The 25,510-nt window shown below is 48.3% G+C and overlaps 1 protein-coding gene across 3 annotated transcripts; it reads left to right on the top strand.

Annotated features, from left to right (window-relative positions):
- The first annotated feature begins 50 nt into the window (after window positions 1–50).
- Window positions 51–25,095, top strand: SREBF2 (sterol regulatory element binding transcription factor 2). 3 transcript variants are annotated; one of them, XM_039571556.1, is made up of 19 exons: window positions 51–221; window positions 4,555–4,941; window positions 5,858–6,039; window positions 7,184–7,324; window positions 9,095–9,316; window positions 10,433–10,547; window positions 10,740–10,921; window positions 11,701–11,893; window positions 12,842–13,023; window positions 13,700–13,973; window positions 14,311–14,480; window positions 14,700–14,868; window positions 15,432–15,552; window positions 17,063–17,172; window positions 18,451–18,583; window positions 19,092–19,260; window positions 20,431–20,616; window positions 21,512–21,623; window positions 22,242–22,462. In XM_039571556.1, exons 1-19 carry the CDS (start codon window positions 140–142, stop codon window positions 22,460–22,462), a joined length of 3,351 nt encoding a protein of 1,116 aa, XP_039427490.1. In that variant the 5' UTR covers window positions 51–139. The 3 variants fall into 3 exon arrangements, with proteins under 3 accessions (XP_039427490.1, XP_039427489.1, XP_039427491.1); XM_039571555.1 differs by having other exon boundaries at window positions 56–248; window positions 22,242–25,095; XM_039571557.1 differs by lacking the exon at window positions 51–221 and adding an exon at window positions 4,081–4,173.
- The last annotated feature ends 415 nt before the right edge of the window (window positions 25,096–25,510 follow it).

The raw sequence follows: 25,510 nt of genomic DNA, 5'->3' as shown, positions 1-25,510 counted from the left end.
CAAACCGCGGGGGGCGCGCGCGCCGGGGCCGCGGGGGCGGGGCCGCGGGCCGGCCCAAGATGGCGCGGGGTCGGCGGCGCCCGCCGGCAGCGGCAGCGGCGTCCGCTTGAGCGCCCGGGTCGGCGGCGGGCCCTGCGTGATGGAGGGCGGCGAGCTGGCCGCCGAGAGCATGGAGACCCTGACCGAGCTGGGCGACGAGCTCACCCTGGGCGACATCGACGGTGGGCGCCGCGGGAAGGAGCGGGGCGGTAGGGTGGAGGCGGCGCGCGTGGGCTCCTCACGCGTGGTGGGGGGAGCGCTCGGGTCTCCCCGCGCAGGCCCGCGGCTGCTGGGGTAGGAGGCGTGGGTGGGTGGTCCTTGGATCGTGATTCTGGAGTGTTCCCCGAGTGCGGAGTGGGAGCGCAGGGTGGGCGCGCTTCCCACGCGGTACGGGCTTCCACGGGCGCGGGGGGGGGGGAGCGGGGATCCCCAGTCCCGGCTGCGTACAGGCGGGGGACGGAGCACGTCCCTCCGGGCAGCGCTTGCCTAGCGAGCGGCCACGCGTGTCTCCCCTGCTAGGGGAGCGCTTCTGAGCGACTTTCGTGGGGCTGCCCCACGCCTGGAGTCGAGGCCGTAGCCGTAGGAAGGCGGTGGGGATGTGGGGGTCCGAGCCGCCGAGCCCACCCTCCCACTGGTGGCCGGCCTGGGACGGGGTCGGGGAAAGTGATGACCGTGTCCCCCTGCTCCTGCCGCAGACTCGCGGGGCAAGCCACACTGCCCACGTTTCCCTCGCGTTCCCTCGTGGCTCCCTTAAAGTAGGTGCTGAACGATGGCTGAAGCTGTGCCGCCACTAGTGCCTGTGGGAGGCCGAGCCTCTAAGCCATCCTGCATCGAAACAGCTCTAACTGCTTAAATTTCCCGTTTTCCGTGTCATCCTAAAACTTTACTGCATCGCTGGCACAGCTGAGATCTGTGAGAAAACCCCTGTTTTCCACCGAAGTGCAGCAAAATGAAGCGCCTGCGTGTGACGCCTATTTTATGTATATTTTTGGCGACACGAAGCAGCTCCTGAAAACCCCATTTAAAATGACGTTTCTCGGTGTGGTCCGTGCTGTAGGCTGGTGGAGATGAGCTCCTGCCTTAGGTCACTGCTCTGCAGGCTGTAATCCCAAAAAGAGCTCAGTTTTGGGGGTGTCCAAAATATCCTTGTTTAGCAGCTGGGAGATAAAATTATACCAGTACTTTTAGATTTCTAATTGACACTGATTTGCCATGTAGCTTGGGGCCAAATTTATACTCCTTTTTTTTCTTTTGTCATAAAAGAAGAATGTACCCTGTGAGAGTGCATTTGGCTTAGTTATTGCTCATAAAGTTTGATAGTGCCCATTGAAGGTGCTGTTCTCTGTTGTTTAAGCACCACGTAATGAGTTCTCAGGTTCCACACGGAAACTGAGACGAATTGATGAACCCAGCGATGGCTCCAAACTGAGGTGTGCCCTGGGAGGTGTGATTCAGATCGATGAGTAACTTAGGAAAACGAGCTTCACTTTCCTCCCCAGCTCCAGGGGTGGATTTTCCTGGAGAAGGCAGGGGGAAGATGTATGACAATCCTGCTTTTTTTTGTGCTCCAGCATGGATTAATCTCAGGGTTTGAAATTTTGCAAGGACTTTCATTTGGTTTTTAAGTCGTCTCATGGGTGTTCCTCTCCCAGTCAGACTGAGGGGCTCCTCATTACCTGTTGCGTGGATTTTGATTTTTTGTGGTGGATGTTCTCAGGGATGTCAGTGCTCACTGGGTTCATACTTCCAGACAGGGCGCAAGGGTGGCCAGGGGGCCCCAGTGCTGAGCCCAAAGGCTCTGCCTCCTGCCCTGGCACAAGCTCCTCCACCAGCCATGGGCATCTTCCTGCTGGCAAGGCGCTGCTGGGAAACATCGGAGCATGAGGTTTGAGTCAGTTGGAGGCCAAAGCACATCAGGGTTCAGGACAGAGAGGTTGTTTCTGCTGAGGCTGGGCTGTTCACTGCTTTGTGTTTCTCAGAGCATCTCCAGGAGTGTGAGGAAGAGCAGCCTCTGTGCTGGAGAGCTGAGCCACCACCTGGGAGAGGCAGCTGAAGCCCAGCCCTTGCCTTTCTGCCAGGTATTGGGATGATGAAAGCAACAGAAGCCCTTGGTGGGCTCAGTTTTGGTTTTGTAATACCTTGTTGACGTTTTTTAGCCTTGGGTTGGGCCGGGATTTTTTTTCTGCCGTAATGTCACTCTGCTTTAGGGCCTGAGACCTCTCCAGCACAGAGGGTGCAGGTGCTCTGGTGACACTGGGTTTATCACTGATAGGCTGGTCCTCCAGAAGCACCTGAGGTTTCTCACAGTGAGTGTAGACACTCTGATTTCTGGGTAGGTGAAGGTGTTTTAAAAGGCAGAGATTTATATTTTGGGTGTTGGCTGTTTCTTTTGCTTTTAATTTTTTGTGTGTTGTTATTAGGAAAGCTCTTGGGCCCTTAAAAAAAGGTGGGTTTGATCCCCTGGCAGTCTTAATTCTTCAAAATTAAACTTTAGACTTGTTGCATTTAGTCAGAGTTAAGTCTGTCTTAAAGATGTGATTTAACTTGTGAGAGCAGGAGTAGTTTTTTTTATATTAAATCTACTGCACTGAACACAACATTCTTTAAAACACGCTTGAAATTTTGTTCTTATGCTGGAATTTACTCTTCCAGAGCAAATCTCATCTGATTTATGTTTATTCTCTACTTGCAGTTGTTCTGTCTGATAATGAAATAGCAATGCTATCAAACAAAGAGTTTGGGAAATAGTTTGGATTATTAATTTTATCGTGTTCAGGGTTATTTGGGATGGTCTTAGCTGCAGTCAGTTGGAATGTGGAGAGCTGTTTAATACCCATCTAGATGTTGATCTTGAAACAACCCTCCTTGCTCTGCTAGTGTTTTGTGAAAACCAACTAAGGCAATGCATTAAAAAAAAAATCTTTCATTCCTCTAGTGAAAAGTGGAGACAAGGGTTTGGTCCAGCTGATCCCCAAGGGTGGCTGCTGCCTCATGCTGGGGGAACTGTGCGTCTCCACTTAGTGTCAGGTTATGAACAGGTCAGGAGGTGGATGAACATCTCCTCCCAGGCTTCTCCCTCCAATAGACTCTAGTTCTTGAGAGCAGTGGTCACAGCCAGTGTTTAAATGTGTGTCAGGGTGTGGAGGGATTGCTATTGGAAGGGAAGAGTAGTAGTATCACAGAAATATGTTGAAATGTGTGTTGAGGGAGCAAGAGGCTTGGAGGAGGATTCATCCCTTTGCTCTGTTTCAGACAAAGGAGTGTCAGACAAATTAATTGGATAATGTGTGGGTGGCATTTCAGAGAGCTGAGCAAATTAATAGCCCTCTTATTGCTGGGACATAATCCATGGAAACTTCTTGTCAAAAGTTCACTGCTTCAAACCTGCTTCATAAATGACAGCAGCAACATCCTTTGGGGTTTGTGAATGAGAAAGGTCCTAGTGTAAGGAGCCCTTTGCCATTTTTTTTCCTATAAATCAGAAATCTATTTTTTGCTTCCTAAACCCATATTTATTATTTCGTTATAAGTTCTCTTAGGTTTGTGGGTCCCCTCTTTTCCTATTTCCAGAAGAAAATAAATAGCACTTTCAGAAAACCATGGAAGAGCCAGTACAGCATGGGCAGATCCTGGGGCGGGGAAGAATGTCTGACTCCTCATGCCACTGCCTGTACACAGATCAGGGGAAGTATTCAGGTGTCTTAAGGTGCCTAATTGGATTACATTGGATTAGATTGAGGGAAGAGGAAGCTCTTCTTAGGAGCAATGATCTCTTGGTTGTGAAATGTTCCCCTCTTGGGAGAAGGCCTATAGTGTTGCAATAGGAGCCACTTGATGTGGGCTGATAAAATCCTGGAGAAGGTGGGATGGAGAGAACCTGTTGTGCAGTGACTGCAGGCAGAAAACCAGCAGAAAAAGTTATTCTGATGTTTTAAACACATGCATAGATTTCTTCTGGTACAGTTTTATAAAGTGGTGTTTCCTTCTGTGGTTTTTCCCCAAAATTTGTTATGTTTGTAAGTAACAAAAAGCTAAGATGAATTCTTAATCTTGTCTCTTCATTTTCCAGATACTCAGTGGGGCACAGTACAGATAGGGGGCTTGAAAGCTCCCACAAAGTTGGATGGGAGAATGGTTAGTACTGGAATTGGGAGGTGCTTAGTTTCTTCCTTCTGCAAGGGTTAGACTGAAGGAGTGATGGAGCAAGACTAATACTTTAGGTATGTATTGGAGATTGCTTTAAGTTCTAGTCTGTGCTTGGATCTTGTTGCCTGGAAAAGTGTAGGAGGGTCTTACTTTTTGCCCTGAACAGCAGCAGCAGTGCTGTGCTGCTGGCCACCTCTTGGTCTCACTCTGGAGGTGTTGAACTGGTGTGATGTGTTCTCTGAAGGTTTTGAAGGACCCAGCGCTCCCTTCTGTGCACACACGCCGTAATTCCAGTCCTGATGTAAGTGGCGGGTGTCAAAGTATGCAGGCGATGAAATAGTGTTGAAGTAATTTTCCTCTGTTTTACAGAGATGCTGCAGTTTGTCAGTAACCAGGCAGGAGACTTTCCAGATCTGTTCTCGGATCCCTTGTGCAGCACCTTCCAGGGTGGCAGCGGCAGTGGCAGCAGCAGTGGGACCCTGGAGCCGCAGTTGCAGCGGCCCTACAGCCAGGTGCAGCTCCAAACCTTCCCGCCACCCCCTGCATCCCCCCAGCTCCAGAGCCTGCCGGTCAAAGCAGCGCAGACGACGCCTCCAGCCCCTCCACGCTCAGCCCCTGTCCTGCAGCCGCGGCCCTCACTGCAGCCTCAGCTCCAGCAGCAGGCCGTCATGATCACGCCGACGTTCAGCTCTGCTCCCCAGACCAGGATTATCCAGCAGCCGGTCATCTACCAGAACGCGGCCACAAGTTTCCAAGGTAGTGCTTGCGCTGCTCAGGCTACAGGTGTGCCTGGTGCACTCGAGATTTCAGGGTGCTCAGGCTGTGGATGTGCCTGGTGCACTTCCAGTAAGTGGCATCAGTGTTCAAACTCCAAGTGCATCCTCAGCCATGACAGGCTGGTGATCCTTTTCTTGTGATGCTGCGTGTGGGGTGTCCCTTCTCCTACCTGCCTGGATTTGGAGTTGGGGAGCATGAGAAATTGTTGTAAATGAGATCTTTAGTGGTTTTGTGTGACCTTTTACCATAATTGTTGTCTTGCTCTTCTCCTCTGGCCTGGCCTTCTGCCCTATGGCTCTTGGGAGGCTTGAGAAAAGTATGTCTTGAAAGATTGTTGTTGGCAACCCTGTTCTCCCACTGATGGGTGCACTGGGCGGATCCAGTCTGTCCGACATGGCAGTCTGGAATGAAGGCACATTTCATCTACTGAACTTTGGAGCTCAGTACTTGCACTGAGCAGAGACACCTGTAGGGATATTTAGTGGTGATGGGATCTTCCTTTGTGAATGCTGAATGACTTGATCCTCTTTAGTAGGTGTTGATTCTTTACGTGACAGACAGGATCCTATGGTCCACCAAGACCAGGGGGAGTGGGAAAATGCAGGTTGGATGTCCTGCATAATGCCACTGAAATAGTGAGTCCTGTTCTATCAGTCTAAAGGGTTTTGGCTTTATTTTCTCTTAGCTGATCCTCTGTTCTTCCTGGAAAGCTGCTATTCTAAGTGCAGTGTCCTCTTGCAGAAGGCACCAAAGCAGCTGGAAGGTTCCCAACATGTGGGATGTGTTAGATGAATGCTGCCTACTAAGAAGCTCTGGGAAGGAGTGATGCATTTCCGGGCTCCAGGAGGGAGACCTGCATCTCTCGACCATTTCTGACATCTCTTCTGCTCTTCAGTTCTCCAGCCTCAAGTCCAGAGCCTGGTGACATCCTCCCAAGTTCAGCCGGTTACGATCCAGCAGCAGGTGCAGACCGTGCAGGCCCAGCGAGTGCTGACGCAGGCTGCCAACGGCACCATCCAGACCTTAACGCCAGCCACGGTCCAGACTGTTGCTGCACCACAGGTCCAGCAAGTTCCCGTAAGTAAAAGTGCGGAATGATGCAGGGATCCAGCAGAACAAGAAAGTGCTTTCGTGGGTCTGGTCTCCTGACTTGCCAGGGGAGAAGTGGTGAAGCTGTAGGGCGGGTGATCCTGGCTAGGATTGCTTTTGCACAAACGTTTTCAAACCTGAGAGGTACTTCTAGCCAGCCTGTGTCCCAGAAGCATTTTACTTCATGCTGGTCATGTATGAGAGGCCCTGTTGTGAGATGTGATGTGACTTCTGAGCAATGCTCAGCAACCGTTTTCACCGAAATGGTAATTAAATGTAGTCTAAAATAATTTTTTTAACTTGGTGCTACCAAACCCAGTTGGAAACTTTACTAGAACAGGCTCTCTTTGACTTTTGCCTACATTTTTGCAAGTCCATCACCTCTATCACATCTTATAAGGACTGGTCGATACTGGAATGTGTTCTTCCAATTCTTCTGTCATGTTTTTTTTAATATTTTTACTGTTACAGTACCATGTGATTTTTTTTTTCCCACTCTTGTGCATCTTTGTATTAAATAAAAACGTTTGTCTATGAGACTCAGTGTGACAGAGTTGCTGTGGTTCAGTTGTACTATGCCATCTCTGGTGTTCTCAGAGGGTCAACAAGGTATTGGAAAGAAATAAGAGCAAAATAACTTACAGTGGATTTTGGTCTGCTTGATGTTAAAGGTACAGATCTTTTCAGTGACATTTCAGGGAGAAGCTACCATGGGTGTTTGCCAAAGCAGACTGTCCTAGCTGTGTTAGACTGAACACTCAGACAATTAATGTAGAGAGCTAATTATAGGTGTAATTGGAGAGGAGAAAGCAGCTTTTCCATCAGCTCTTTTGTGTTTTTACCTACTTGTTTGCTTCTGGTGACTGATTTGAAAACCACTGTCATGGTGGCTCCTCTGCTCCACTCCCTCCAGTGCTGTTCAAATTGTCTCCTGCTTAGAGTTTGCATTTGGGCCAATGGAAAGCATTCAGGTGATGCAGGGTGCAAGTGAAAGAAATACTCACCCTGCTCTTTTGCCATCCACTGAGTTGTAAAGCTATTACAACTCTGTCAGTGCTTACCTCTGGCTCCTGAGATCATCAGGGAAATATGTGCCTGCTCTCCTCTTCACCTCTAACTCCTTTCAACCTAGGTTCTCGTCCAACCTCAGATCATAAAAACGGATTCCCTGGTCTTGACAACCCTGAAAACAGATGGCAATCCTGTTATGGCTGCAGTACAGAACCCAGCGCTGACAGCACTCACTGCTCCCATTCAGACCACAGCTCTGCAGGTACCCTATGGATGTCCTTCTATCCCTCTCCTCACTGATGTTCTCTCCTATTAGTGCAAAGAAGAGATCTGAGCTTTAGTATTCTGCAGCAGTGCAGACAAGAAGGGGTTTTGAGGGCTGTTCTACACACATCCAGGGTGAATAATACTCCATTTCTGTCAAGGCTAAACACACAGATTGTACTATTTGGCAGCCTCCCATGGCCAGTAAGCAAAGACCAAGGGCACATTTCTGTTTACCTTTTTCTGGTATTACAAGGAGAGGAATATGACCTAAAAACTCAGTCCAGTTTTTAACTTGAAACTGAAAGCTAACTGACTCAGAGTAGCTGTGGAACTTCCTTTTGCCCCTTTAGTAGTGTCTAATAGTAGTATATTGAATGTGACAACTGATTAAGCTGCTTTTTGGATGGCATTTGCAGTGAGGATTTGTTATAATCATTGGAGGTGGCAGTTGTGCTTCATGGCCTCCACTTCTAATCAACTCTTAGAAACTTATGCCCCCAAAGAAACATTTATTATGATATTGTATGTTCTGAACAGATATCTCTGTACACATATTTACTTGGGGAGATAAATTTGCAAGTGTGGACCTAAATTTTGACTTCTTTTGCAATAGCATGGTATGCTTCTTAGATGCTTATTAGCAGCCAGGCTAAAATCTTCAATTAACCTGCTTGCTTTTAGATGATGTTTTCACACAACTTGAGGCTTAAGAGATTGTGTCTATCTGAGGGATGTTTGAACACATTGAAATTTGGTGGATATTAGCCAAGGAAAGGTATAAGACTTAAATTCACTTATTTGTCAAGTTCCATCTTGAAGTGAAACTAAATTAATTTCTGGTATCCCAGTTAGAAGGCTATTTCAGAGTGAAAATTGTTCCTGTAATTGCTCATAGCTAGTTGCTCTAGGCTAGTTATTATTATGTTTGTCTTTTGACTGAAATAACTCTTACTCTCCATAGCTACTTGCTTCCCTGATCCTTGGTGTACTTCAGAGAACACAGGTGCCTTTCTAAATCCTGCTTTGCTGGATTAAGCAGTCTAAACTTTCTTTCACTACAAGTGTCCTAGGAGCCCCTCTGTGCGACTGTTCTGATGGGATTCATCATATTTTATCTCTGAGTACATACTGCTTTAGTTTGCTGTAGATGGTCTGTCCTACATCTAGATGTCCAAGTTTGAGCTTTTCACACTGCTGTATATCACTCATTAGTCTTAGTTCCTCATATTAAGGCGTTTTTATAGCTTATGGATTTTTTTTTTCTTCATTTAATCAATTTCAAATCAACTGCATTCCTCAGGCCAAAGGTTGTTTTTTCATAGTTGGATCCTTTCTAGCATTGTCATTACTAGTTGGAAGTAGTGTGGGCTGTTGCTGTTTTGATGACTATTTGTCCAAAGAAAAGGTGGATTTGGACACTTGGAGTGTAAGGATTGTAGGAACAAGGAGGAGCCTCAGTCCCTTTCTCTATTTAAGTGGATGAACAGAGCGTAGTGTTGGCAGAAGTGTTGATGTGCTTGGAGAACAAGAGATGTTCTTATTCCACAGTGACCAGTGTGGGAGCCAGAGTGACAGATTTTCCTGTGTTGCTGTGCCAATGCTTGTGCCAGCTAAGAAAGATGGAAGGAATTTGGCATCTCACATCTTTCCTGAGCTGTACCAACTTTTCCTGATTCTTTTATTTACTCCTTTTTCTTTTTGCCATCATAAACCTTACCTAAATTGGCTGATAGCTCTTGATACTTGTTACGTGTGGTCTTTGTAGACCCTCGTTGGGAGCAATGGGACCATTTTGACCACTATGCCTGTGATGGTGGGACAAGAAAAGGTGCCTATCAAACAAGTTCCTGGGGGTGTCAAGCAACCTGAACCACCTAAAGAAGGAGAGAGGAGAACAACTCATAACATCATTGAAAAGCGCTACCGGTCGTCCATAAATGACAAAATCATTGAGCTGAAGGACCTTGTCATGGGGACAGATGCCAAGGTAAAGATGGGGAATAAATGCAAATGGGGTGCCATAAATACTTTGTTTTCAGGTGCTCATTGCGCTACCAAATGAAACATTTGGGTACACGTAGCTGTTAGTAGCATGCACATGTGTATTGGGCTAAGACTGGTGAGAATCACTTGTGCTTGATAATCGTATTCAGGAAGGGTCATCTGTAAAATATTACTTTTACTATGCTATTGGTACTGCTTCTTGAAAATAAGCTATGCCTTATGCATTCATTCTTACATTAGGTCTAACTTAAAATAGGCTCTCTAGGTAGAATATCCAAGTGGATGTTTTCATAACTCTGCCAAACCAGATCTTGCTTCAATTAAGTTTCCTTTTCCATGGGACTGCAGTAAGGATGAGGGTTTACAGAGCTTACCAATTTATTTCCTTTAGCTATTGAGCTGTAAAAACTCTTGCATGCTCAAATATTGGAAGCTTTCTTGCACCACATATTCAGGCTTTGTTCCTACTCGCTTTACCTCATGCTGGTGGAGCAGGCAGTAGTATTCTTGATACCTTCTGTGGCTGCTGCACAAATAAGTGCACTAGTGAAGTCACCTCCTATTGCTGGAAGTGGAAGCTTACTTTTTGAAAACATCGGTAATGTGCAGTGGCTTCATAGTACTTTTGGCTTATGTTTGGAAGATAAACTTGCCCACTGCTGCTGGAAGCAAGGATTTGCATGGAGATGGCCAGGCGAATGAGGCAAGGAGGGAACTACTTATCTCAGAATTAAGTGGTGATCAGACAGCAGCTTGTTCTATCCCAGAACTGATCCACTTCATTTACAAACTATGGTACTTTCAAAGGACTATTTCTGGCTGAAACTTAAGTGTGAACTCCATTGTAATTTGGATGTTAATCTGTTTCCATTGTACTGTTTTTATAAGGTCTTTGAGAGGCCTCAGTCCTTGTGATCTTTGTCTGATACCTTGCCCACAGAGCATGCCCTGCTATTGGTTCCTTTGCAGCTGCTGAGAGGTCCTTTATACCCTTTTCTGTCACCACCTGATACAAAGGGTTGTGGTATTCCTAAAAACAGGGATCACCCTTTGATACTCTTAATATAAACCACTTTTTGTACATTTTAATTCCTTACAGATGCACAAGTCTGGAGTCCTGAGAAAAGCCATTGACTATATTAAATACCTGCAGCAGGCTAACCATAAGCTGAGGCAGGAGAACATGGTTCTGAAGCTGGCTAACCAAAAAAACAGTAAGTTGTGGAGGCTCTGCAGCAGAGGGGAGGCAGTCAGCATGAATGTAGGATGTATCTTGCCATTTCTTATCTTTGACAGAGGTTCTGTCAACAGTGACCAGTCTTACTCCAATGACAGAGCCAATCTGAGAGCTACTGTCAGGAGTCAGGGTGGAGAAAGACGTACATAATGCACTCTGATTTTTGCAGAGCTGTTGAAGGGCATTGACCTGAGCAGTCTGGTTGACAATGATGTGGATCTGAAGATAGATGACTTCAACCAGAACGTGCTGCTGATGTCTCCTCCAGCTTCTGATTCAGGATCCCAGGCTGGCTTCTCCCCCTATTCCATTGATTCAGAGCCAGGAAGCCCGCTCCTTGATGATGCAAAGGTATGTGTGACTTTAATTGCCTAATTCAAGGTATCTCCTTCAGAATATGTAAGAGCCAGAATTTAAATTCTTAGTCTCAAGAGTGGAACCAGCAGACATCTGGCAAGCAGGTCTGGAGGGCTTAGAGAGCCTTTGTAAGGATGAGGAAGGTGCATGTGTGTGTCTTACCTTTCTTTAAATTATTGAGACTATTTCCTGAGCTGTATTACCTGAGCCGTACCTTAGCTGCTGAAAGAACTGTGCTTATCCTTCAGCCCCTGTACAGTCTCTGTGGACTTACAGTGCATGTTCATGACCCAAGGAGCCCATGGCTTTCCAGGATATGTATGTCCAGGGAGTAAAGCAGGAGAACTTGGAAATGGATGATGACATCAGTTGTGGTTAATGAGACCATAAGTAATCAGAGTAACAAAAAGCTGTTAGCTGTCTTTGGCTTACGGGTTTGTTTTGTGGATATCACAGAAGTGGGTATTGTGGGAGATCCTCAAAAGAGTAAGGGCAGCAAAGGTTAATCCTAGCCTAACCCAGGAATACAGTTAACACCTGAAATGACTGGACACAGAAGGAAGTTGAAGGCATTCAAATATTTCAGCCTTATCTTACTAAGCTAGGAAAAGCTTTACTGGAGTTCTTGCTCATCTAGAGCTCAAAAGCAAATTTATACATGTTCTGTTTCTCCTTCTTCCCTACCCCTTTCTTGGCATAAACATTTTTTGTGCTCCAGAATGGTAAGCATTGGGTTTTTTTTCCTTTTTCTCTCCATTCCTATTCCCCTGAAGGTTAAAGATGAGCCCGACTCTCCTCCTGTGGCACTTGGTATGGTGGATCGCTCTCGAATACTCCTCTGTGCTCTCACATTCCTTTGCCTCTCCTTCAATCCCCTGACATCCCTCCTGGATGCTCGAGGAACCCCCGAGTCCGACAGCCTGGTGCGCCATGGCTCTGGCAGGAACGTGCTGACAATTGAGTCAGGTAAAGAACTAGGATGGTTTGGGCCATGGAAGGTGTCCAGCCTTACGTGGTCTCCCTAAAAGCCACCTGCAGCTGCGACGGCTGCCGGTCACGAGGTGGACGCTCGGTGTGGTTCAGTAGGATGGGTTTGTGTGTTCAGGGAGTTGTATGACCTTTGTTTAGTGGGTGGGGAGGGGCAGTAATGCAGGGCAGGGCGTGGAAGGGGAGCCAGCTTGGACATGGCTCTAGTTCACATCCAGTGTTCTTCTTGCATAAAACCAGCCATGGCTCAGAGTGCTGAGGTTGAGGCAGCACTGATTTGTAGCCCAGCAGCCTGGGCTTTTGGCGTAGACCCTTGAAAAGTAGTTCAGGATAAGGGGCGTCCTCCTGTCTTTACCAAACTTTGAGGCGTGTTCACACTTTGTATTTGTTTTTAAGGTAACTGATTTTTGTGACTTAATAATAAAGTATTACTACACCATTGCTATGGAGTCTTGCAACTGGCTTGTTGATACACTCATTCCATAAAATTCATAGTTAAAAATACAGCTTAGGAGAGGGTAGGGGATGCTGTAGGCATGCTGTTGTTTCCCTGACTGGTAAGTATGGTTCCTCAGTGTTGCTTTGTAAATTTAACTAAGATCAGAAAATGGTACTGGAGTATTGAGTACCTGTGGGTGTGTTTTACAGAAAAATCAGAAGACAACTCCTGGAAAATGAAGTGCTGATTCATTTTTTTTATACATCAGTCTTGTAAAAATAATCATTTAGTTGGGAATGTTGAGGGTTGAGTTTGGATAAAGAGGTGTTGGTATATGTGTTTCCTGATTGAACTGCAGTCTTTGCAAAAGCTGATTAAACATGTGGCATGCATAGCCAGACATCCTTCGGGGTCTGTGCTCATCATGTTGCCAAGCTTTTGGTGTCCAGGTTAAAATTTAACTTTCCCTTTTGGGATATCCATTGTAGATGCAGCTGGTTGGTTCGGTTGGATGATGCCCACCCTAATCCTGTGGCTTGTGAATGGAGTGATTGTACTGAGCGTGTTCATAAAGCTCCTTGTGCATGGAGAGCCGGTGACCCGGCTGCACTCGAGGTCCTCGGTCACCTTCTGGAGGCACCGCAAGCAAGCGGACCTGGATTTGGCACGGGTAAAGTTGACTTGGCATTTTGCATCAAATGCATCTTTTAGGTGGGATTGTGGGTAAATGTTTCCCAATGAGGCAGTGGCTTGGCACTTGCAAGAGCATGGTATTCCTTGAGTGGGTCATCCTGTCTGATTTCAGAGAAGCTGTTGCCAGCAGATTGTTCTGAGCAGATTGCTGTCCTCCTCAGCCTAAGTTAGTGAGGCATGGAAGCAGTGGAAGAGGCTCCTAACTTCTGTCCTTGTTCCTAGCTACTGCATCTTGTATCAATTTTTGGCAGCAACATCTTGGGTTTTGTCCAGAATCTGGCCTCTGCTCTGTCTGTCCGTCTGCTGTCCTCCAGCCTCTTGGAAGTCCTCTTTATTGCTGAGGAAGCATTTGGCTTTTGATATGGGGACCCTGAAATTTCCATGGTGTTTGATAAGGCAGGGAGCTCTTTTCACTTAGTGCTGCTGTATCTTACAGGCAGTGCAGGATCAGAACCACGTGTGGAAAATATGTGTAGGGCCAGATTTCAAGCCAGTGTAAACTGCTGTTATGTTTTCAGTTTCTGTGTTGATGTTCCTCTGCCAAAGATCTTGTCCAGACTTGCAAGTGAGTTCGTCTTCTCAGTGCCAAGGAGGTCCCAAAGTGTGTCTGATAGTGATTTTTGTTGCTGAACCTTTCATTGTGTTATTTGCAGGGTGATTTTGCTGCAGCTGCGTCAAACCTGCAGACTTGCCTGTCGGTACTCGGACGAGCACTGCCAGCTTCCCGCCTGGACTTGGCCTGCAGCCTGTCCTGGAACGTGATCCGCTACAGCCTGCAGAAGCTGGCGCTGGTGCGGTGGTTGCTGAAGAGGACTTCTCATCAGTGGCGGGCTAGGGAGGCCACTGCAGGATTCGAGGATGAGGCCAAGACCAGCGCTCGGGATGCGGCCCTAGCGTATCACAAGCTCCATCAGCTCCACATAACAGGTGGGAGCAGAGGTGGCAGATCTGCTGTCTGGTTTTCCCAAATGAGGAGACTCGGAGCTGACCCTGGAACATACAGGGAGAGCACTACAGCCTCTCTCCTCTGGGAGGGCTGTGTTAGAAATTAGCCTGACAAATTCTGGGACCACGTATTAAAACACAACAGGTTCATGTAATAAAAGAACTCTGTAAGAACAGCTGAAACAACTGCAGTGTAAGCTTCTCATGTCAACAGGTTTTCGTTGTTTCTTTAGGAAAGAAGCCCTGCAAATTATGGTAGTATTTAGTAGCTGGTACTACTGATTAAAAATTAACACTTTTCCTTCTCCTCCTGGTACAGGTAAACTTCCCTCCAGCTCAGCTTACTCAGGCTTGCACATGGCATTGTGTGCTGTGAATCTGGCCGAGTGTGCAGAAGAAAAAATCCCACCCAGCACAATGGCAGAAATCCACCTGACGGCTGCAGTTGGCTTGAAAACCCGCTGTGGAGGCAAGCTTGGCTTCCTAGCGGTGAGTTGTCTTATCTTCCCCGATCACACCCTGAAGCAGAGATCTAGGAAAGCCTGGAAGCTGGCACTGCTGTATCTTGGAGAGGGCAGCTGCTAGCACTACAATTATAATATGACCTGCAATTATGATACGAGCTGTAATCATGATACGACCTTTGTCCTTGGTGGTGCTGCTCTTTCCCTAGATACTGTTCTCAATCTTGTCCTCTCCTTTCACCAGAGCTACTTTCTAAGTCAGGCTCAAAGCCTGTGCAGCTCAGAGCGAAGTGCCATTCCTGACTCGTTGCGTTGGCTGTGCCATCCCCTGGGACAGAAGTTTTTTGTGGAGCGAAGCTGGACAGTGAAGTCTGCTGCGAAGGAGAGCCTGTACTGCACGCAAAGGAATCCTGGTGAGATGTGTGTGGCATCCCAGCACTTTGAGCCTGGCAGTCTCTCCGGTCTTGTCTAGGACAAAAGTGGGTGTCATGTCTGAGAGCTTGTTCTTTTCTGCCCAACCTGCTTGTGGTTCTGATGGGTGAGAGGGCATGAGGAGCTGAGGTGTCTCCTCAGCCTGCAGGGTCTGGCTTGCCTCCCTTTGTATCCTGCGCTGTGTCATACTGCTCATCGCTTTATCTGCTCGAACACAGCCCAGAGGTGGCCCTGAGTGTCTGGGGAGTGACTTTGGGGTGACTAAGGTTTATCCTCTGCAGAGCAGTGTCCTCACTGTTTTGCTGAGAGGCTGAAGTGCCAGAGGGATCTTTGGCCAAAGGCTGCAGCTTTATAAGTGGATTAAAAGGATGAAAAAGACCTAAAAACTTAGTCTTTATAAATCATTGCATTAGTTCCTCAAGATCTTCCTTCTACTATTCTTCCTCATGCTCTTTCCTACATTTTAATTCTTCTTTCTGGGTGTCTTGGGAGGTTTCTACAAGGATATGCAAGTTAAATGGTTTTGTTTATCCTTCTCCTCTAGCGGATCCCATTGCACAAGTCCATCAGGCATTCTGTGAGAACCTGCTAGAGCGAGCGGTGGATTCACTTGTGAAGCCTCAGACTAGGAAAGACGTAGCGGGACAAGAGGAGGAGGAGTCGTGGTGAGTATGTGTGTCCCACTGGGCACTGCTGGCCACAGCAGCAGACTCTGAGGCAGAGCTTGTAACCACTGACTGAGTGCTGTGGGGCAAACTGAGTGGTTAGTCCTTGTTAAAGGCTTGGAATGACTATGTTAGTCTGACCACCACAGTTTATTAGCAGAGCAAGCTCTGCCTCTTTGTATAAAACCTCTTAAGTCAAAGGTGAACCTGGGTGTGGTGGGGATTTCTGGTGTTAGCTGGGGTAATACTGGTTGATTCCTCAACTGAATGGAAGGCACTTTCGCTGCTGAGATAAAATTTAATGTTCAGGAGCACTAAAATTAGCATGCACCTACCTCTGCTATAGACTGGGACGTATGTCCAGGGCTTTCAGAGTGTGAAGGTCTGGCATGTCAGAGAGTGAACCCAGCAGCTTGCTGCTTTGTGCATGAGTGTTCTTCTGACTGCAGTGCAACATTTACCGGCAGTAAAGAATCAAACAGACGTCTGGCAAGAGGAGGAAAGATGATGTTGGATGAAATTGTCATTGTCTCTAAGCTCTTCGACCAAATGAAAGGGGAAAATAGGTGGAAAACAGTACCTTTTTGTACTGAACCATGTCCAGCTTTCTCCTGGACTCCACAGGAAGCAGAACCCCAGCCTTTGCTAGTAATTCAGCACTGTTTCTAGCTGATCTCCAGATTTTCTGGTGCCAGGCAAATGTTACATACATATATGGTAAGCTCTATAAGGATCCTGTCTGCAGAAAGTGTGGGTAAAAGCCTCAGATAGGAAGATAACCCAGTTTCCCTACCTGTGTAAGGAAAATACTGTACCCTTAGCTTTGGGTTTTTTTCTAATCTCATGTCTGTTTCCTAGCAGAGAAGGAGCAGCAGTTTGGTTTAATTGCTTGTGATCAGATGCTTCTGTTGATGAGAGAAGGTAGCAGGATTTAAATAAGGGAGGTGGATTGTCACTATACTAGTGGGAGTCCTGTTTCCTCATGGGAAGGACTAGCTTTAGTAAAATAGCAAACTTTTTTGTCCCCTTCTAGGGGTGGGAGCTCAAGATCTTCATCTGTAGCATGTTCCAGTAAATTAGGTCATTGCTGCATATGCTATTTTCTCTGACCAGTGCTGTGAACATGCTATCACTTCCATTCATATGTATTTGCATATATGCAAATAATCAGAGAAGTGTAGTTCAGCCTCTTTTGGAGGCAGTGATTGAAAAGGAGCCTGTAAACAACTTGTAACATATGTCTGTGTTTGAGGTGAGACTTGAGGTTAAATCTAGTTCTGTGCTGGTGGTCATGAAAGGGGAGATGTGAGGCTGCTCCTTCTGGAGCATCGCTCTGCACTTTACTCTTGGGGTGGTCTCTTCAGTCCAGCAGTGTTGTGTTACTTGAAGAGCTTGAACTCTCTGTGGGCTTAATGGGTCAGCACTGTTTAAAGATGACTTGTGAACGAGTAGTGCCTTGGTATCTTCTGTTTGACAGCATAGCAAAGGTCTGCCTTGCTTCTTGTTTCAGTGAATTCTCGGGTGCCATGGAGTACCTGAAATTGCTCAACTCATTCTTGGACTCGATGGGAAGTGGAGCCCCACCTTTTGCCAGCAATTCTCTACTCAAGTCTGCCCTGGGTAAGTCTGGCAGACCTGAAGCTCTTTCAGCCGCAGGATCTACTGCTAATACAAATTCCCGCTCCCTACCACCTCTCAAACTCCAGTCAAGGATAAATCCAGTCCTTGGAGTGAGGCCTGATTGCATGCCAGTGTGGTACCACCGCTCAGACTGGAAGAGAGTGATTAAGAAGGCTTGTAAATTTGGCTCTGTGTTGTAATGCTGAGTGCCCAGCTGGGATTGCTGCTATTTGTATTGTTGGGCAACATTTTATTTCCAATCTGAACCCTGTGCCCTCACCTGAGAGCTTGCTCCTGGCAATGCAAAGCAAGAGGAAGGGTGGAGCATATAAACAAACATAGCAGCATTACAGTTGAAGTACAGGAAGGGTTTTTTTCCACTTAATTACCTATTGAACTGGGTGGCCCCCACTTTCACAGTAGCTGTGAGATATATTCCTCAATCTCCAGAGACCTGCAGCCTCTGCTCTGGGCATATATGGGGAGGTGCTTGTTTTGGTCCCTTGGTGTATATCTAGTGGGACAACAAGGGCTGCAGAATCCCTCTGAGCCATGGGCTCATCTGGGCTGGGTTGGTAGCAGGCTGCTGGACTATTTGTTTTGCTCGGTGTTGGTACAGACAGCACCTGGCAGCTCACTGGGATGCTGGTGGAGCTTTAGACACAGGCTAACTGTGCTGTACCTAAAATGTATAGAGCAAACATAAAAGGAAAACTAAATAATTATTTTTTTTAAAGAGAAGTCTGTGTTTAGGTCAATATTGTCATGGAATTGAAAGGCAGGTTAGAGTAGCAGAGCATAAGTCTTTTGGCCCTAAGTAGGCTTTGGGAAGTTTTTGAGGGGATGTTAAATAATGAAGGAAATTATATAGGGAACCTGATGGACTGTCTTGATGGTGATTAGTGCCAATCACGAGTGTATGTATGAGTGGAGTTGTTATTTTGGGGGGGTGAGTGGAGATCATTGACAGGAAGGAAGTCAACAGTTTCTAGACAAGTTGGTAGGGTAAGTTCTCATTGACAAGATACAAATATGCCATCCAAAACTCTGCCTGCAGTCAGATGTAGAGTGTTTGCATGCTGCCAAGTTCCTTTGTGTTCTTGCAGCACATTTCAGCGTTCACATGGATGGCTGAGTTCCCGTGGGATCAGTTTGGGCTCATTAGCATCAATCCCAGCAGAAGGCGCTGGCAAGGGCCCGCGATACCTGTCCTCTTCTCCCAGTGTGAGGGAGCCGGGTGTGCTCTCCTGGGCTGCAGCTGATGGTTCTGTTTTGCAGGTCCCGACGTGGTGTGCCGGTGGTGGTCAGCAGCCGTGGCTATGGCAATTGCTTGGCTCAGAGGGGATGATGCAGCTGTGAGGTCACATTTTGCAGAAGTGGAGCGCATGCCAAAATCCTTGGAGATGTCCGAGTGCGTAGGCCTCATACACTTTTCAACCTCCTGCTCCTTCTAAACAGGGGTGACTCCTTCCCCTAATGCTGTCCTGTAGGGTCACACCTACCTGTGCTCTGGAGCTGCATGTCTCTTGTGCTCTGCTAGTGCCAGTGTGCTCAGCAGTTCATGTGTAGGTCAAGGCTTGCAGACTGATAGTAAAGCTGTGGACTGGAAGTCACGGTCGTAGTTGCTTCTTTTGGGATGTCTTTTGGCTTTGTTCTAATTGCACAGTCTCCCACGTTCCAAAATCAAGCAAAATTCACATGGTGGTGGAAAGGATGGTGTCACTATCTCTGTTCTTTTGCACTAAAGAATCTTTGTCAGCTTCCTCTCATTCCTCTGTGCAGTCTGTGTAGGTGAGGAACAATTGCTGTCTTTTTTCTGTCTAAGGAATGATGGTATCTCTTGAAGGTGGTAGAGTGAAAGCTGATGTTGTGGCAGCATGACATGGTATTGCTTGAAAGCAGCCTGCTTTCTGTTTCAGGAATGCCCTGGTGAAAGCCACCTTCTACATGTGTAAAGCCATGCAGGCCTCTCTGTCTGGGAAGGCAGATGGACAGCAGAGCTCCCTGGGTCACTGTGAGAGGGCCAGCAGTCACCTGTGGAACAGCCTCAACATGAGCAGTGGCACATCCAGCACTGTCCTCAACAATGTAAGCACTATAAGCCCAGGATAACACGTGGTCTGTCTTGGTTGTAAGGTTGGTCTTGCTGCAGGTGTGTCACTTCCCTGTTGTAGCTGCATTCTCCATTCACTCTGTGTGTCATGGGGGTAGAGGGGAGACTTCTTCCCTATCCTGCAAAGGGCATTGCCATTGTTCTGTTTCTTCTGTATGAGGGAGCAGAGCCACAAGTATGGTGTCATCTCCCCAGGCACAGTCTCAGCTCTCATTCCTCTTGTGCCAGTAGCTGTCACCCCTTCCTGGTGCTTTGACCAGTTTGAATTTGGTCCTGCATAGATGGAAAGTATCCATCTCTCTCCTCCAGGTCAAGTTGGTGATACCTGTAAAACAGGACGTCACTAAGTTGAGCCTGCTCTGTTTCAGGCCACTCTCATGAGTGTTTGAATCCTCTGACACAGAAGTGTGACTATGCTGTGCTACTCCTGAGTTTGTGTGGGGCTTGTTTCTCTTCTTTCCAGGATTACATAAAGCTGGAGCTTCCCTCCATGGCATATGGGACGTGGTTCTGGTCCCTCTCGTCGTTGCTGGGTGGCAGCTGTAGTGCATTGTAGTTGCATTGCATGTTGTGGCAGTGACTGTGCAATGTTTCTGCAGTGCAGTACAGAGGCACTCTCTGTTCAGCAGCACAGGCAGAGAGCCCTCCCAGAGCCGGGAGCGGTGCTAGGGGGCAGCAGTAGATGGGGAAAAGGGGTTTGGCAGCTGCTGTCGGCTGTGCCAAGACTGCCTCTTTTTTCTATGCAGGTAGCAAGGCTGTCTTTGCTGTTTTCCACTAGTTAGCGTCACCGTTTGGGCAGGGAAGCCTTTGCAGAAGGCTGTGTGTCCGTGGGATCAGTTTGAATTTGTTAGCATTGATCCCAGTGAAAGGTGCTGGCAAGGGCATGTAACATTGATGCAATGTGCCCTTGGCACATGTTTTCTTGACCTCTTGGTTGAGAGATGCCACTTGGGCGAAACGCAAAGGCCTGCTCCCTTCAGTGCATTGTGGGGGGTGACACAGCGGGGAGGGCAGGGGAGCCCCCAGGTAGGCAGGAGGTGCTGTGGCTGCCTTCCCAAGGGCCGTGCCAGCAGCCATGGAGCTCATTTCGTGCCCAATGCTGTGTGTTACTAAGCGTGTGTGCCTGGGCACCTTGGCTCTTGCAGATGATCCAGCTGCTGGCCTGTGACTTGCTGCTCTCCCTCCGCACCAGCCTGTGGCAGAAGCAGGCGAACGCCAGCCAGGCGCTGGGTGAGACCTACCACGCCTCGGCCCCCGAGCTGACGGGCTTCCAGCGCGACCTCGGCAGCCTGCGCAAGCTGGCCCACAGCTTCAGACCCGCCTACCGCAAGGTGATGGCTCACCTCCCTGGCCCAATCCACCTCCAGCTTACCTATAGCCCTTCCTGGGGGTTATGGGAAGCTGCTGCCCTTGGAAACATAGGGTGTATGTGGGCTTGAGTGGTTTGGACACTTGGGGTGGGATGGTCTTCCACTACCGGCTTCCATACTTTCTGTTGCTGGGTGATGAGGGAGGCTCCTGTAGGAGTTCAGTGCATGTGGGGAAGTACCCACTTTAGCTTTTGCATAGAAAACCATCAGCACATCTGTATTGCCAAATACCATGGCATCCTGTCTATGAAGGTGGCTTCAGACTGGGTCTGTTCCTCTGGGGAGTGTGGAAGAAAGCTTCTGCAGCCGTGCTGGCTCTGCTGATTAGCTGGAGGGTCAGAAGCCTTCTGCATCTGTAGATCCCTGGATGCTTTTTTGGACATTTTCCCCCTTCTGTTCAGTTATCTAGTTATAAGCCTCTGTAGAGGAAGTATAGTCTAATACTTGGACACGAGAGTTGTCCTGGTATTGTCCAAATTCTGGATTTTAAAGTTTGGTGCTGTTATCAAAGCACTGCACTAGCAGCCTAGGTTGAGAATCCTGTCTGGACCACAGCGCCAAAGTTTGTTCTCCAGTTTTCCTACCTTGTTTCCTGCTCTCAATCCTCCCCCTTTCCAGGCCACTCACAGTTAGGTGTCAATTTTTTTTTTCCCCTCCTCATGGTTGCCCTGACCTGCAAATTCTCCAGAGACAGGTGGAGAGATGAGGGAGGAGCGTGGAAATGGGGTCTCTGTTTTTGTCAAGGTGTCAGTGCTCCGCTCTTGAAATGCGGTGGCTGAGGGATGACGGAAGTTCAGCCACAGCGTCGTCCCTGTGCCAGCCCACCTCTCATCTTCTATCCTGCCTTCCCTTCCAGGTCTTCCTCCACGAGGCCACGGTGCGCCTGATGGCGGGTGCCAGCCCTACCCGCACCCACCAGCTGCTGGAGCACAGCTTGAGGCGGCGCACGCCCCAGAGCAGCAAACAGGGTCAGTCCTGGGGCCCAGGCCTGTGGGGCTGGGAGGGGGCAGCCCTTGGGCAAGGTGTGGGGGCATAGATACAACCTGCAGTGTCTTCTGCTGTGTTTTGTTATTGAGCTGCCATCAGCCTGTGGCTCAAACAATGCTTCTGCCATGTTCTCTACAAGCCAGCTAACGTGGGCTGCCAGCCCTGGGCTGGAGGTGTCGGCGAACAGGCTGGAAAACATTTTCCTTCATGAAGCTACACGTGCACAAAACTTGGCAGTCTGGGGTTTGGAGCAGTCAGTGCAAAGGCAGGAGCTGGGAATTCTAAAGGGAAGAGCCAAAAGATGAAGGATGTAAGGGAATTGGCAAATGTGCATGCCAATGTTGGGATGAGCCCTAGGAAGTGAACTGAAAGGAACTGTCTCTGTAGAAGACAGGACTGACAGTTCCTACCTGACTCTAGCTCAGTGCTCTCTGCTAGCCTAAAGGCCTTCAGGGTGCCCCCCTGCTCTTCGCTCAGCCAGGGGATGCCAGCCAGAGAAGCCTGTGCTTGGTGGTGGCAGTTGAGGGCCCGTGTGGTGGGATTTTCTCATGCAGGTGGTAGCTCTATTTTGAGTTTCTCTCTTTCCTCTTTGCCCATAGGTGAACTGGACACACTGCCGGGCCAAAGGGAGCGAGCCACAGCCATCCTGTTGGCCTGTCGCCATCTCCCCCTGTCCTTCCTGTCCTCGCCGGGCCAGCGAGCAGTGCTGCTGGCCGAGGCCGCCCGCACCCTGGAGAAAGTGGGAGACAAGCGCTCCTGCAACGACTGCCAGCAGATGATCGTCAAGCTCAGTGGGGGCACGGCCATCGCTGCCTCCTAACACTGGCATGGGGTCCCTTTGTGCAAAGACAGCCTGGTTGAGCGTCAGCCTGGACTTCCCTTCTGGAGCTTAGAAAAAGTGCTAGGTTAGGGCTGTGCTGGTGGGATCATGATGGGGTGGGAGAGGGAGGGAGGGGTTTGGGTTTGATTTTTTTCTAAACTTACCCCAGGTTTAGCTTTACTAGCCTCCTTGGTTGTTCTCAGGCACTGCAGCAGGAATCTGTCTAATTGTGGTTTTTGTCACTATGCCTGGGGCTGTTGAGAAGTGCTGCCCCGACACTAATCACCTGTCCCTGCTTGGGAGAAAAGCCCACAAGCCCATGCCACAGAGAAGTGGCGCATCCCGTGTCTGTCCTCAGGGGTATTTTGTTCCCTTTCCAAACACCTCTGCAGAAAGAAATCTCTGGGGAGGGCAGAGGATCTGTTCAAGCCTTGTTCCATGGGGCTGCTGGGGCCTGTTCCCAAAAGAAAGGGGAAGGCACCAGCTTTCCTTGAGTTGTGTGTCAGGAAACTGAAGCCCCCTAGACCCAACTTACCTAGGTGCTCTGGGAGTATCACTTGGGGCCAGTACTGCCCAGAAAATTTCTCTACAGTTTTTATACAGGTTTTTTTATAGGAGTGTTTGTGGCTTTACAAAAACATGGGGAACAATGCAGCAGATTTCCCTTCCCTTCTGCTTCATGCGTCTTTTCCTGTGATAGCTGCCTCCAGTTTTCAGCAGGGGGTGGGTTTGTAGCAGCCTGCAACAAGCAGAGCCTGATAGAAGACCTTGGCATCCTGGGTCATCTGGTGCTGGGTGGCAGCAGAGGTGGACATGCTGTGCCCTGCACTTGGCATGAAGGGTGAATGCTTCTCTGGTGCCTTTTTGTTGATGCAGAAACAATTTTTAGAAACAGGTTTTTTTATTTTACTCACCTCCCTGTCCTAGAACTTGTCTTCAGGTGTTTCTCCTTACCTTCTCCAACTGCTCCACAGCTCCTGCAGGATTTGGGAGGCACTGGTTCAGGGTGCAAGTCTCCCAGCTTTGTTACCATGGCTATTCTGAGCAGTTTGACTTGCAGGTGTTGAATTGCCCATGACTTTCCAGGAGTGGGAGGTGGATTTGGGACAGGGAGGGAACGGTTTGCCCTCTTTCCCTCTGCCTTTCCCTGTTGCATTTCTCCAAAGAAGTGAAGAGTGGTTGCCCTCTCACATGTGCATATGTGGAAACCAGCCTTTGCCAAGTGGGCATCGCTGTTTCAGCAGTGTGTACAGCCAGCATGTTCTCCATGTTGGCAGCTCGAAGCATTTAGATACAGGCAGCCATCCAAACCCATCCTGTCCCAATCAAGCCTGTGCTGCCCAACTCCTGCAAACTTGGACTGTTTTGCAAGAAGCTTTTACGTGTATCCAGCAGAGAGGCATGAGCTCCTTCAAAATGAGAGGAGAAAGATAGGGGCTTGTGGTTTCTCTTTACATAGGGTCTTTTGGCATTTGGGAGGATCATTTCATGTGCTACAGTAATTGAACACAGGTAACACTAGTCCTGGAGTTGCCTGGCTTCAAGAAGATGGAAACTGGGACCAGGAGAAACCCATCTCCCAGCAAAGCCTGTTCCCAGTGATTGTGGTCTGTAGCTGTGGACAAAAGCATGGGGACCAGAAGGTGTTCACCTCCCTCCCCCACTTTATTTGGGGAATAGCTGGTGGACACCCAGCTGCAGTGGCTGGTAGCCTGAGCTTCTTGTCCTACTGGCAGGGGTGTCCCTTGCTTCCCAGAGTCGGTGGTTGGAGGAGGAGCTCATTGTTTGAGGGGAAGAGGTTGTTCTCAAGAGTGTCTGATCAGTGTAGGGGATGCTCTAGTGGCACCAGCTTTGGCTTTGAGCAAGTACCCTAAGTATGCAGAACAGCTCTTGAGTTTGCACACATTTTGATTGCCCATTCCCAAGTTCCCTAGCTTATCAGTGATCCTGTTTTGGGGGGTAGATTGCCTCTTTTTTCATCTTCTGTGGCTCTCATGCTGTTTTCATTGTCATGGGGTTTTTTTCCTAAAATACAGAAACTCCTTGCCTGTGGCAACCTCTGAGTTATTTTGCATTTCTCTAGGTCTGCATGCAGCACGTGGGAAGTTCTGTGCTTTAGTAAAATGGGAGGTAAGGCTTTGGGAAAGCAGTGATGCTGAGGTTTCACTCTGTCACTAATGGTAGTCTGAGCCCTGGGGGCTGGGTGGCAGGGAATACTGTGGGCCAGGAGCTGGGAGAGGCTGTTGGGCTGAAACCCAGGTAATGAATAGCATGAGCCACCGAGGGTCCTAGCATGGCTGGTATGTCTCTGCCCCCTCCAGAGCGAGGGATCTTTGCCCTCTTTTTTCTACACTGTTCAAAAATTTGCTGTCCATCTGTCCCTACAACTTTTTTTATATGTGTGTGTATATACTGTAACTTTTTGGTTTGTGGTTGGGAGGAAATTGTTTTATGGATTATGTGAGAAAAGTCTATTTATCCACATGGAGTTCAGAGTAGGGATGCTTTGTGATATGAGATGCAACTGGTGATGGGGAGGTTCCCCAGGGAACGTATCTGCTGTCTGAAAACCCTGTTCCAGGGCTCCTCAGCATCTGTTACCTAATAAAGACGAATGTTACCACCACCTCCCACCTGCCCTCTTTCTCTTAGCTCTGTTCGTCCCACCCAGCAGCTGCTTCTAAGCAGAGGTGAGCTTGAAAAGTCCTTTAGAGCCATAAAACCTCCCTGGTGCCTCGGGAAGCTGTGTCAGTCCTTTGTCCAGATAACCTGGAGAACAGAACTGCACGGCTTGCGATGAAAGACAGTCCCTTGGTGGAGCAAGTGTGGTGTCTCCATGCTCCTCTGGAAGCAACTCAAGAGGATGATGGCTTGAGCAGAGCCAAGGAAGGTGGAGCTGGGCCAGAAGCCTGCAATTTTAGGAGCTTCTCTATGGAAGGAAGGCTGTTACCTGACCTTGCTTTAGAACAATGTCCTTTTGCTCCATCTCTTTGTTTCTCTGCTCCCCCTGGTAAAACTCTGTCAGAACCATTAAACTTCAGACAGAGG

This window comes from Corvus cornix, chromosome 1A (genome assembly GCF_000738735.6).
Source record: "Corvus cornix cornix isolate S_Up_H32 chromosome 1A, ASM73873v5, whole genome shotgun sequence".
Taxonomy (NCBI): domain Eukaryota; kingdom Metazoa; phylum Chordata; class Aves; order Passeriformes; family Corvidae; genus Corvus; species Corvus cornix.
Note: the sequence above shows the minus strand (reverse complement) of the source record. Positions and strands in the feature narration are given on the sequence as shown.